The sequence below is a fragment of the Mus pahari genome, chromosome 2 (assembly GCF_900095145.1).
Source record: "Mus pahari chromosome 2, PAHARI_EIJ_v1.1, whole genome shotgun sequence".
Taxonomy (NCBI): Eukaryota; Metazoa; Chordata; class Mammalia; order Rodentia; family Muridae; genus Mus; species Mus pahari.
Window position 1 is genome coordinate 67235280 of NC_034591.1, and position 13488 is coordinate 67248767.

Below are 13488 nucleotides of genomic sequence, written 5' to 3' on the forward strand. Positions count from 1 at the left end.
ACGCAGACCTGTAATCACAGACACGGAAGGCTGAGGCAGGAGGCTCACACTGGCTCAGGCTGGCCAGCTTTTCCAGTGACCTAAAGAACTGAGGATCAAGTTTGGTCTGGGATTTTCGACCCACAGAATCATTAGAGGACGCCCATTGCCTCTACGTTTATCTAGACTCTTCTCCTAAGTGGGTACCTAGCTCTGTGAGAAGGCAGTGTAGCTGTAATGTAGCCAGGGCAAAGCAGTAACTTTCCTTCAGCATTCTCCGGTAGTCCCAGCGAGACCGCTTTGGGCAGTGGCAGCAAGATGGCACAGCTGGGGTTAAGTGTGAGTCAGAGTCCTGACTCACAGAAGTGACCCTAGTAGGGTAAGAACACTGAAGTCCTGCAGCTCAGGCAAGGGCAGTGGGATACCGCTGCCTGCAGTGGGATACAACACTGTTAACTGGATCTAGAATCACCTAGGAAACAAATCTCTGGGCACGTCTGTATTGGGTTAATTGAGGTGGAAGACACACTGTGGGCAGCTGATTCTAGGGGGTTAAACAGAGAGCAAGTGGAGCACCAGGGTTCATCTCTCTTTGCTTCTTGACTATGGATGCAATGTGACCAACTGCCCCAGTGTCTTCCCCACCATGGTGAAATTAGAGCCCAAATGAACCCTTCCTTAACTTTATTTTGTCAGAACAATGAAAGAGTTAATCCATACAGGAGATTCCAGAGACTCTGCGTTCCTGCTGCCATTTTAATCTCTCCCTACAGCAGCAAGTACTAGACCTCAGCTTGGGGGACTGGCTACAGAAAATCCAGGAAGCTTACCTGTGGGGAAAAAATGTCAGGGTCAATTATGAAGATGGATGGACAGAGTACCAGTGTTGGCTGTTGCCTGTCAAGTTCTGTGAGCAAGGCTAACTACCTGCCTGGGCCATCCTGTTGTGGAATTTTCCTGAGAGGCCTTCCACGACGCCTTCCCAATCTGGACTTAGTATAAGATAGGCCTTTATCTTTCTTCTTCATATAGATAACTAGATATGCAGCGTGTAAGTTCGCACAGGTAGGCTGGGTGTACAGGGGCTTGGAGGTCGTTCCCAGGGAAACATAAGATCTGTCTCCAGCTGCTGCACACCTCCTTTTAAGAATGACTACTGTGCTGACGTGGTTTCCTCCTCCAGCTCCTATCCCGGACTGTAGTCCTTCAGGAGTGGCTGGCCTCAAGTGTCCCAAGTCTTGCTATGTTCCACACAGATCGCCTGAACCCCTACCATGGAGGAAGAATAGTCTAACAGTAGCCTGATCCAGAGGCTGGGCATCTCCAAGCTTCAGTGAAGCAGTGAGCTCTGCACAGGACTGCAAGGTTCACTTCGCTGAGGGGAGGCTTCAGCTCAGGCCAAGTTTGTGGCCTCTCAGCTCCACGAAGTCCTCTGGTCGAAACCCCTGTGGTCCCCACAAAGCCTCCGTTCTGGCTAGGGTCTCCTCCAATCCCCAGCTACCTTGGGCTGCCCGAACACCGCGCAAGTGACCTGCCACTTCCTAGTGAAAATAAGAAAGGAAAGCTCAAACCCAAGCCTAGAATCACCTGCAAAATCGGAGGAAACCCGACCCAGCCAATCAAGGGAAAGGTTCCTCGGAAGTCCCGCCCTTGGTTGTGCGTGACAGCCGCGAGCCGGCTGCGCTCCCAGCGGACGAGGTTCAGGGATGCGCGAGCGCAGATTCGCTTGGCCCAGGGCCTTCCCGGCTGGGATCCCGTTGCGCATGCGCACCGCCCTCTGGACTTGCACCTGCTTAGAGTCTGCTGTTCGATCCGATACCCGACTTGAGCATCGTGCACCCAGCCATGACAGCCCATTCCTTTGCCCTCCCTGTCATCATCTTCACCACATTCTGGGGCCTCATCGGCATCGCTGGGCCCTGGTTCGTGCCCAAAGGACCCAACCGCGGGTAAGAAAGGCGAGCAGGCCTCGATTCCCTGCAGACGCTTCCCTGTCCCCTAGCTGGGCTCACCTATGACTCCTGGGCCTCCAGCTTGCGACCCTGCAATTCATGCCCTCACAGAGACGCTCCTACACGACTTCTTCCAGATCTCTGCCCCTGGGCTGGGGCAGCCAGGAAACAGGCTGGGTGAACGGATAGATTCAGAAGCCAGGGCAAGCAGGTGGCTAAAGGTCACCCATACCCATGCAGTCGGGAAAGGCTGCCTATGGGCACTAATGTGCCATTCTTGCTATTCTTGTGTGACATCGGGCAAATGCCAGGCCTCAATTTCTTCACTGAGGAAAATAGGGGCTCTGGCAACACCTGCTTTATAAGGCTGGTGTGAGGTCTGCCCTAAGCAGTGTCCTGGGCATGCTGTGTATACTGGATGGTTTTAGCCGCCTTCATTTTTGGAAAGTTCCTAGCAGGTTTTCTGCACCATTTACCAGCCCCTTCTCCCGTTAGCCTCTCAACTCATGAAACCCTCAACTTTGCCCTTTGTCCATTCTCAGCACTGACTGTCCACTGCACAGCCAGGAGTGGTCCCAGCCGCCTTGTAGTGTTAAGGGAGGGCTGGGCACGAATCCGTTCAGCACCACCTTGAGGTGCGTAGGCTCTTCCATGGATTAGATTTAGCCTAAACTGGAGGCATAGACGGATGGGCATTGCCTTTATTCCTACAAATCTGGAGGCGGTGGAGAGATTGCTGGACAGACAGAGCCAGCTCTGCTTCCAGAATCTGGCACCCACATTGAGAGACTCACAACTGTTTTAACCAGGGCTCCAGGAGATCTGGGGCCCTTTCTGGCTTTTGGGAGCCAGCACACATGTACACACACACACACACACACACACACACACAGGATTTAAACTGGACTTACTTTGTAATCACCCTCCATGTCATCTCTTCTTGGTGAGCTCCTTCTTGCCCCTTCAGCTGTGTTATAAGACTCTCTATTTGATTTCCTGAGTGGATCCAAAGCCCCTGCTTTTTCTATAACAGCCCAGCCCCTGTGGACACAGTGGCTGTGTCCTTGCTTCTTGCCCTGTACTGTGGTCTGTTGTTTTCTTTGATGTTGCTGGATGAATTTTGAGGCCATCCTCTGGTGGGTGGCCACAGATGGAGTGTGGACAAAGCCTTCTCCAGCATACAGATGGAGAGGTTTCTGTTGATGGAGAAGGGAGAGATTTACAACACAGTTTGGATGTAGACAGCCTTGTAATTCTTACTTGGAGCGGACCTCAGCATCCTGGAGATGCTGGTGTTCAGGAAGCACCAGGAGGGCTGACACGGGGAACGGTTTCTCTGGCCCTGTGTACCAAAGCTGCTCTTCCTTCTTTGCTGTTCCAGGGTGATCATCACCATGCTGGTAGCTACTGCTGTCTGCTGTTACCTCTTGTGAGTATTGCCTTCCCCGGGAGCTGGGGGCTGTGGCGATCACTAGTTGGGTCTGATTCTGCCTCAGTTGGCAGTTGCAGTTTTTTGGTGTCCCCAGCTGAGCTGTGAGATACGTGAGTTGTAGACCAGTTCAGTAGTATCTGCTCCTAACTGGGCATTAGAATCCTCCAGATTGGTTGCTAAAAAATACTTTTCACCGGGCGTGGTGGCGCACACCTTTAATCCCAGCACTCGGGAGGCAGAGGCAGGCGGATTTCTGAGTTCGAGGCCAGCCTGGTCTACAAAGTGAGTTCCAGGACAGCCAGGGCTACACAGAGAAACCCTGTCTCGAAAAACCAAAAACAAACAAACAAACAAACAAATAAAAGTTTTCAGGCTCTACTCCAGACTCAGTCACACAGAAGTCAGGGCGTCATATTGCTAACAAGTGCTGGGTGTTTGTAATAGAGCCAGTGTAACCACTAGGGGGCAGCAGAATGTGTGTGCGACAGAGCTGGGGTGGGTTCTTAAGGCCCAAGGGGACATTAGAGAAAATCAAATAAACTCACATCAAAATCCACAAATCCTGAGCCCATTCCCTGTACCAAGCAGGACACAGACCCTGCCATGCTCTTTGAAAGAGAGAGTAGCCGAGTCCTCCCTTGGTATGTTGGGTATGGTGGGTCCCTTCTGTGTCCAGTACCCCTCACTCTGCTATCCTGGCAGCTGGCTCATCGCCATCTTGGCCCAGCTGAACCCCCTGTTTGGGCCACAACTGAAGAATGAGACCATCTGGTATGTTCGTTTCCTGTGGGAGTGACCCCTGGCAGTGACCGGCTGGCTTCTAGCCCCAGGTACTGAAGGGAAGGACTGACTTGGGGACCTGTGGTGGGAGGAAGGGGATCAGGGCCACAACAGGGGCTTCCTCTGGACTTAGGAATTAGCTTTTTTAGCAAGGGGAATGAAAGGTAGTGCTAGCCCCTAAGAGTGGACTGAGGGAGCTCTCCGAGGAACGGGGTGGGGGGTGGGGTCATGGGGGGAGGGGGGATGAAGGGGGAAGGGAGAAGGCTGTCTCAGTGGTAACTCTTAATGGCTTGTGTTTTTCAGATGCCCTGCTGTGAATGGTGACTGGCCCAGCCTTGATGCCCCCCCCCCAGACCCTGCATTCCCTCTGGCCCCACCCATCAGTATGACCATTCTGTGCTCGCCCTGCCAGCGTGCTGTGGGATCCATACCCCCAGAGCCAACCCAATTTCAGTTTCTGGTCTCAGTTTCTCCTGTGTTCCTAGCTATTAGCAGCCCTCCATTTTGGGCAAGCCCAGTGCTCCTGTCAGGCCACAGTGGGAGCTCACCTGAGCTTAAATCCCCATACTTGGCACTTCCCTCTCTCTTCCAGGCAGATCCTGGCCGAGGAGCTGGACCTGCTGGGATCGGTTTTCATCCAGGGAGCAGAAGGCAGGACTCAGCCCAGTCCCAGAAAGGACTTGAGTCTTTGTGGAGAAGGGGCATGTGGCCCCAAATCTCCAAGCTTTTCAACTCTGTCTCCACCGTGTTGAAATATTGGGTCAGGGTCACAGGCCTCCTCCAGCTCTGAAGTGGATTATATCCATTCAGTCTTTAGTCTGATGTCCTAAAGAAAACACCAAAAGCCCAGCACAGTCAGGATCGAAACCTCCATGTTTAGCCTTTAGCAGCAGGGAAGTCACTCGGCATGGGAGGGAGGTGGTGTGTCTTTGGAATGTTCTAGTCACTTTCCCTCAGTAGATAAGATCACTCACTCCCTAGGACCTGTCAGTTGAGGGTGCAACCCTTTTTGCCACTCTTCATTGGGTTGTGGAGGGGCAGATCCCAGATCTGGTCCCAGTGCCATTAAAGAGATTTGGAGTTGAGGTTGGGGACAGACAAAGGTGACGTTTCTGGGGTACTACTAGCGCTATGCCTCCCTGGCTTTTGATACCCTCTGTCCCCAAGCTCATATGGCTCTGTGCCAAGCAGAAAATGTAAACTACAGGGGCCCAGCCCAGGGCACTCCTCCAGCCCATGCCCTCACCTGTCTGAGAGGGTGAGGAGGGCACTCTTGCCTGAGTTGTCAGGGGCAGAGGGACAGAGGCCTACACAATCCATGGCTCCTAACCAGTGGCTGTTTGAGTTCCCAGGGGAAGAAAGCACAGCCTTGATTATCTATTGACTATTTATTTGGTCTCCCTCCCCTTATAGGGGTCGTTTTTGGGAGTGGCAGGAAATACACTATAGCTCAAATTGCTGGGCATTAGGTGTGCCGGTGGCTCAGATCTTCTGCTGGGGCCTCTATGGGCCACCCATCCCGTCCTACCCTGACTCCTGAAGCCTTCCTGTGGGGTGGGGCATGGTGAGCATGTCTCGTGTTGAAAAGCTGATTCCTGTCTAATAAATCATGGTGATGCAAGATTGGTTTAGTAGCCAAACGTCTGGCCTCTGCTCTGTTTGCCAGCCGCCACATGGTTTTGGGTTGTCTCTTTGTCCCTCTGCTCAGATGTTTTCTGTTTACTGGTAGCTCTGGGGACAGGAAAAGGGGCTGCTCTTCTGGGACTTGGCACAGAGGACCCTCACACTTTCTTGAGATCTGGAGGAGAGTCAGGCTCTACTGACTGTCTGCGCATGGCCCAGTACCTGTGCAGTAGGAGGAAGACCAAGGCTTATTCAAGTGGCACCTTCACCACTTTGCTTCCCGACCTTCCCTGATCCTGGGGTAGGGGGCCATTTCTTTAGTACTTCCTACTGAAACCCAGCCAGATGCAGCCTGTCGCATGTCTGTTGTCAGGGCTTCGGGTCTAAGGTGCCTAAGATCCTATTTGGCCGGAGCGGGGCGGGGGGCTAGAGGTGGCTTCTCTGCAAATAGCTGCTTTCTCCTTCCAGTTGTTGTTCTGGACTTGAACTTCTTAGTGCTGGTTTGATAGCAGTCCTTTCGGTGCTGCCTGATGTATGCATCTGTGACCAAAAGTCACTGAGCTCCCTGTAGCAGCCTCTGTCCTTGGAGGGTGGAGACTGAAGAAATATACTCCCCGGGTAGCCTTTGGCCTGCTCAGGCCTGGCAGCAGCTCATTTTCTGTGGCTTTCTCCTGTCTAGTGTCCTTTCTTCTGTGCATCCATTGGTTCCATTTAGAGCTGCAGAGACAGAGAATGCCCTGCTATGGTTAGGAGACAGCCACAGAAACAAAGATACTGCTACTATTGGTTCCCACCGTGTACAGCACACTCAAGCCATTCTCAGAGAGGTCAGGGAGCCGCGGAGATAGAGGAAGACTTTGACCCAGGCACTGGCTTTTACAGGGGTCCAGGATGGAGACCATCTGTGTCAGGCACAGGACAAGCTGTTTAAAGCAAGTGCTTATGGAAAGACCCTCACAGGGCCTAGAGAACGAGCTTTCATGGAGTCCCTCTGGCCTCTGGTTGTATGTGAGCTTGGAGAAAGCTATGAGGTCTCAAACAGAGGATTTATCTAGGCTGGGAAGCTCCACACTAGGCGAATTCAAGCCCATGTTAGTCATAGACTCTACCACAGCAGGGCCAGGAGGGAGGGCTGAGAGCTCGTGCCCACTTGCCCTCAGGTAAGATTAGGTCTCCTATACCTTTGCCAAGATCTATGTTCTATCAAGGCGTTTCCCTCCATGCTCAAGGTGGGAATATGCAGGACTAGCAGGGGCATCATCAAAACTACACAACAGTTGACCTGTGAAGTCGCTTGGTGAGTAAAGGCACTCGCTGTGAAGTGTGATTCCCACGATGGAAGAACCCTGTCCTGCACTGTGGCACCCAGCCACCCAGACACATGCATGTGCACGCATGCACACACACAGATACATGCATGTGCATGCACACATCCACAGAGACACATGCATGTGTACGCACACATCCACAGAGACACATGCATGTGCATGTACACACACAGACACATGCATGTGCATGCACACACACACACATAGATACATGCATGTGTGTGTACACTCACACACACACAGGCACATGCATGTGCATGCATACACATACAGATACATGCATGTGTGTGTACACTCACACACACAGAGGCACATGCATACACACACAGATACATGCATGTACATGTACACTCTCTCTCACACACACCCAGATGCCACCGACCACCCAGTGCGGGGTCTCCTTCCGTGGGAGAATCAGGGTCTTGGTACTCAGGTGGGCAAGGATTCGGTGCAGTGACAGACAGACAGACACAAACACAGGAGAGGTCTGAAGCTGCTGCAGTGATTGGCTTTGCTTTCAGCTGAGGCTATATACACTCAAATCAGGAACAGTTTTTGGCTACTGACCATTACATGGAACATCTCATACCCCAAAGATAAACATTAACAAGTTATCTTGAAGCCAGAGTATAAAACAGGAAGCAGTTCTTGAGAATCATCTTGACACCCAGACAGTGGACGGCCTGTTCTTGGAATTCTGCCAGCCGAGGCTTACAACATACGTCAGAAGTTTAACTCTAACTTATACCAACTTCACAATTCTATGGGCCTTCTGGCCAATTTGGAAATTTTGTGACTACTTCTATAAAACTCTCTTTAGAAAACAGGCTCTTATAATTTCTCCAGGATCTATGTATTTGCCTTATGATTACTCTCTGACCTCTCTTTGTCATCAGACACCAAGGAGGCCTTGCTCTGGCAAGTCACTCCATAAAATTTAATGTATAGTATAAAATTCTCTTTCCATTAATATTTACCCATCTATCTCCATTCTCACCATAGGCCCCTGTATAAGGTAAAGGTCCTGCAGTTGTTCTTAACTTACAGGGTCCCCTGTATATAGAAGGGGCCCACCATCTGCCTCTAATTAAATACTGTTTCCTTCCACCAACTATTCTTACAGGAAATCCCAGCTCATTCTTACTAAACTCTTGCTCATCCTGAATGGGACTTTTAGGCCCCCTTAAAGCTTGAACTCCATGATTATCAACATCATCTGGATTTTCTACAAATGATTCCTGCTGCTTCAATGCATTAATCACATTCCCAAATATTTTATCCTTGATCAATCAAGGGAAGAATGATTTTATCATAATCAACAATAAAGGCCAAGAAGGCCATGAAGAAGAAAGAAAGAACACACATCACCCCACCACAAATAGCCATTGCTGAGCCTGTGCAAGTTTTACGGGCTCCATGCCAGTGACCTCTGGGAGACTGGGTTCTGGGGAACACATGTCTCAGGTCTGAACATACTCTGTGCACTTTGTGCTGTATGTTACACAGACTCCACTCGAGTTGGTGTGGCACACAGATACATGCATGTGCGTACACACACACAGATACATGCATGTGTGTATGCACACACACACACACAGATACCCCACATACATGCACCTGCACTCCCACAATGCACACACACACACACACACACACACACACTAAAATGTAGAGAAGACTGGTCATTAAAGCTACAACATAGATTTCATTTAAGAACCTCTCTAGAGAAGGCTCTGAACTCCCCAATCTTTTCAATAGGGAGAGAATAAGGGAGTCGGGAGAAGGATAACCAGGGCATCAAATCAAATAAGGAAAAAGGAAGGTCAGGGTTGCAGAGGGCTAGTTAAGTCGGTGTGGTAGCACACGCCTATAATCCCAGCACTCAGGGGACAGTCATAAGGACAATGGCTGCATGGTCAGTCTGGACTATTTAAACCCTGTGACACTGAAACTTCTAGTTCTTTGGAAAGTTAGTTATGCCAAATGGTGTTTTGCTGGGGCACACAGGTGAAAGGATGTCTTGCTAAGGCAAACACATGAAAGACTGTTTTCCCGAAGCAGACACAGGTGAAAGGATATTTGGAAGACACATAAAAGAACTCTTGATGAAGGAGTATAAATCTGACCCCACAGACAGTGGGAGACTGGCGCTGAGCTTTGGTTTGCTTCACCTTGATGTTCTTCGCTAAAGACATGCATGTATTGGTTCACCTTACATAGTGTTGTTGAGCTCAACTTGTAATAACTCGGACATTGAGAGTAACGCACCCAAGAGCTGCTCACGAGTTCCTGTGGCAGCTTGTCGCTTCTGTGGCCTCACCTCAGGCTGGTTGGTGAGCCTGGTGGTTGAACTACAGTTGCCTGATGACTGCTGAAAGGACTGGACTGTAGCTCCTGGTTCATGTCTGTTGTCTCCCTGCCTAGAGGACTGGTCTGCAGGTGCTGAATTGTGTTTGGTGTTTGCTATGGACTGAAGTGCTCCTCCCCAGAGAACAGTTGCTGAACAGATCCATTTCCTCCATCTCCTAATAACTCTTCTCTTCCACTACCTCTGCTGGGTAGAGGAGAAGTTGAAACCTTATTAAAAATAGGTTGTGAAAAGTTTGTGCCTACAGCTCTGTCTCACAAAACGAGGTCCAGAGATGCCCTCAGTGGCAGAGTACTTGCCAAATGTGCACAAGATTAGGTTTTATGCCCAGCACCACAGACACAGACGGTCAATGTGAATGAAATGAGGTTGTGTTGTTGTTGGCTCATGATGAGAGAAGTTAGGTCTTTGCTCTCCCAGAGGTTGGGAGAGGTCATGTCCTCTGTGACGAGGGCATTTCTGATGAACACTATTCAGGTCCTTGCAAGTGACACTGGTAGGTTACTGGAGATGCATATATGCAGACATCTTGGAAACAGGAGGGATTTGCTGCTGTAACTGTTCTTAGTAGGTGTCAGGGATGCTGACACTAAAGGCAGCAGGAGCATAAGGATTAGGGCTTGTTCACATGGGCTTTGACCACTTTGCTTCTGCCCTGAAGGACAACGTGCATGCAAGGAAAGCAGGCCCCACATTCCCCCAAATAGCCTTCCTTATAGCTAAAGATCTGAGGCTGAGATCTGCCTACCCAGCTTCCTGCCTGAGGGGAGGAGGGGAGTGGAGGGAACCAGGTCATCCCAGGTCTGAGGACAGGACATTTCAAAGGAGTGGTCCACAGGACTTGGCCTTGGGCTTCCAAGGGGCTGTGCTGAGGTTGCTCCTGTTTCTGCTCCCTGTGGGGGAGGTAGAGGTCATCATAGGCTCACAGAATGTCCCCAGATTAAAGATATTCACAGGAGCTGGCAAGATGGCTCAGCGGGTAAGAGCACTGACTGCTTTTCCAAAGGTCCTGAGTTCAAATCCCAGCAACCACATGGTGGCTCATAACCACCCGTAATCCCGTAATCCCGTAATGAGATCTGACGCCCTCTTCTGGCACATCAGAAGACAGCTACAGTGTACTTATGTATAATAATAAATAAATCTTAAAAAAAAAAAAAGATAGTCACAAAGAGGCCGTGGTGTAGGATACAGTAGTTCTGAGTCGTGGTAGGACCAAAATGGAAAGCCAGGTGTGGTGGTGCATGCCTTTAATCCCAGCACTTGGGAGGTAGAGGCAGGTGGATTTCTGAGTTCGAGGCCAGCCTGGTCTACAGAGTGAGTTCCAGGACAGCCAGGACTATACAGAGAAACCCTGTCTTGAAAAACCAAAAAAAAAAAAAAAAAAAAAAAAAGAAAGTTGGAATAGAGACCATCAATCATACCTATAGGAAAGTCCACTGAGAAACATAGAGGTGGCCTGAACAAATTTAAGCCTCACATGGCCAGCAGAGGGCAGTGTGTGTGCAGGGGGCACATCTCCAGAAAGATAGTCCAATATATGCAATACTTGGTGGGGCTTGCTGATAATCAAGATCAGGGCTTTATCAATGGCTTTGAGCAGGAGTAGTGATGGTTCTTCAGCCCGTACCACACCCTCATGAAACATCCTTGTTTAATAACAATGCTGGCAGATGTTTCCTGAGCAGTACCTGCAGATCTGATACTGCTCAGGAGACCAAAAGGCAGAAAGCTAAGGGGCTGCAGCATTATTGCCTGTGTTCCAGGCCTCCTTACAACCTCCTGTGTTTCAGCATCACAGAACTGGGACAGTCCAACTGTTGGCAGGGACACCCATGGACCCAGGTTCTCATTAGGTAGAGGAGGGGCTGTTTTTGCTCCCCCCCCCCCCCGGGAGCTGTGACATGTGGCTTGCAGGTGATTTTGTTTGCTTCTTTCCTCCCCTTCCCAAACTGCTGAAAAATCTGGAGTATGAGAGGCTGACTGTGAGTCCTTATGGGCGTGGCTGCCTCTGAAGGCTCCCTGCCTGAGTGACTTCACTGTTTATGAAACTGGATTTCTGGGAACATGGTAAGTTGGCAGAGGCTCCTGTTCCGTTCAACTTGTAACATCAGAAAAGTGGGAGCAGATGACTGCTGTGTGAATCCAGGCCACACTCTGGTTAACGAGTCTTTCCCTGGAGAGATGTTGGGAACACTTGGAGCATTCCAGTAAGACAAAGAGAGTGTAATCGAGAGGTCTTGTGTAAACATGGCAACTAGTTATTAACAACATATTGATTACTAGACAATTGGTGGGTGCAAATTTGAAGCAGTCTCATCTCAACAGAATGTTTGTGTGCTAATACATCTATTAACTAGCTTAGGTTAGCCATTCCACAATGTATGCATATTCCAAAGCATGGCACTCTGAAAAAATAGTTTTTATATCACATTTTACCATTTGTACAAGTGTGTGAGATTGTGAATGTGTGTGTGTGTGAGTGTTTGCCCGTGTATACCACAGTATGCATGTGGAGGTCAGAGGTTACAGATTTCAGGAGTCAGCTAGCTTATACCTGACCAAGCTCAGGTCACCAAGTTGGTAGCAAGTGCCTTTACCCACTAAATATCTGCTGGCCCAGACACTACATTTTAAAACCAGATCCAGATCCTAAGAGTTCTGGTGCCAAATGAGGCCCTCAAGAATCTCAGCTGGGTTTTCTGGCCTTGAAGGAATGAAGTTTGCCCTAGGTAGTCAGAGGGATTTGGGGGCTTTGGGGAGTAAGTAGCCTGGATGCTTAGTAGCACCTCTGACTCGACCCACAAGACTTCAGGCTGCCTTTCCTTGCTTCTGGTTATGACACTATAAATGTATCTAGTTATTTTAAAATGTTCCCTAGGGAAGTCTTCTCCTGTCCCCACCCCTCCCTCTCTCACACACAGTGGGAAGCAGAACTTTAGAACATTGGTTCACCCGCAGTTTTTAAGTTTGGCCTTTGCCTTAGAGCTCTGTGAAAAGGCTGTGGAACCCAAGGAAAGGAGACAGCTTAGGGTGTTTGTCGCCTTTGGTCTGGCCATTCTGGGGGAAAGGAAGCACCAGGGCACCTCTGTGCTGACCCCACGTTCAAGATCAAAGACCATGGCAGCAGCTCAGACCTTGCTCTCTCTGGGAAGCTCAGAGCACTGCCCCCGACAAAGGTATGGCACATTTTGGGGTGCAAACTCCTCACTTCCCCATCCATGTCTTCTCAGCCAGGAGATCCTGGCCAAAGTGCATTCTCAGGTGTCACCGGCGGTGACCCAAGGTATCAACCTTCACCTTTGTCTGCACAATCAATTCAGCAAATAGACTTTGTCTCCCCAAGCTCTGCCTCACTCCACCAAGTCTCCCAAGGGGAAACAGTGGGCAGGCGCCGGCACCAGTGCCAGCTCCAGGACATCCTGAGTGCCAGCCTCAAAGCTGAATCAATGTAGTAATAGCAGCTCACGCTTCACAGAGACTGTGACCCGGAACTGAGAAAGTGAACCCAAGTGCCTGGTCGGTCACTCACTGGCAGGTACCCATCACATTATTTTAACATATTAGTGTTTTAAACTCTGTGCCACACAGATTCTGCCAGGACTCAGCCCACTGCTCTTGCTGACTCACCTGACAAAGGCAATACTAACAGCTCACGTGCTTTAGAAAGAACCACCCAGGCGTTCAGTGCTGAAACACGGTCGTATTGCTGTGTCTGTGGTGTCTGGAATTTCTAAATGTGTGGTTAATTACTTTCTGTTGCTATGATAAAATACCAACACCAAAATGCAACTTAATGGGAGAAAAGAGTCCATTTTGGCTTATGGTTCCAGAGGGATAGTCCATCATGGTGGGTTAGACCTGTAGGCAGAAGCAAGAAGCTAGCTAACCACATTCTTCATCCACACACAGGAAGCAGAAAGAGAGGAGAGGGGCGGACAGAAAGTGGGACCAGGCTACTATAAAATCTTCAAACCCACCTCTAGTGTTGTACTTCCTCCAGCAAGGCTCCACATCCTTTTTTTT

General features: G+C 49.9%; 1 protein-coding gene across 1 annotated transcript; it reads left to right on the plus strand.

The window, feature by feature from the left end:
• Positions 1 to 1639: 1639 nt before the first annotated feature.
• Positions 1640 to 5783, plus strand: Atp6v0e2 (ATPase H+ transporting V0 subunit e2). Its single transcript, XM_021191071.1, has 4 exons — positions 1640 to 1928; positions 3313 to 3360; positions 4066 to 4193; positions 4447 to 5783. The coding sequence occupies exons 1-3, from the start codon at positions 1825 to 1827 to the stop codon at positions 4157 to 4159; spliced, it is 246 nt and encodes an 81-aa protein (XP_021046730.1). The 5' UTR covers positions 1640 to 1824; the 3' UTR covers positions 4160 to 4193; positions 4447 to 5783.
• The last annotated feature ends 7705 nt before the right edge of the window (positions 5784 to 13488 follow it).

Excerpts from the sequence above, each read along its gene's own strand:
- Atp6v0e2 (XM_021191071.1), top strand. The coding sequence starts at position 1,825 with ATGACAGCCCATTCCTTTGCCCTCCCTGTCATCATCTTCACCACATTC. Across the intron at positions 1,929-3,312 it reads CCCAAAGGACCCAACCGCGG|GGTGATCATCACCATGCTGG; the intron begins GTAAGAAAGGCG and ends TTGCTGTTCCAG. Across the intron at positions 3,361-4,065 it reads GCTGTCTGCTGTTACCTCTT|CTGGCTCATCGCCATCTTGG; the intron begins GTGAGTATTGCC and ends CTATCCTGGCAG.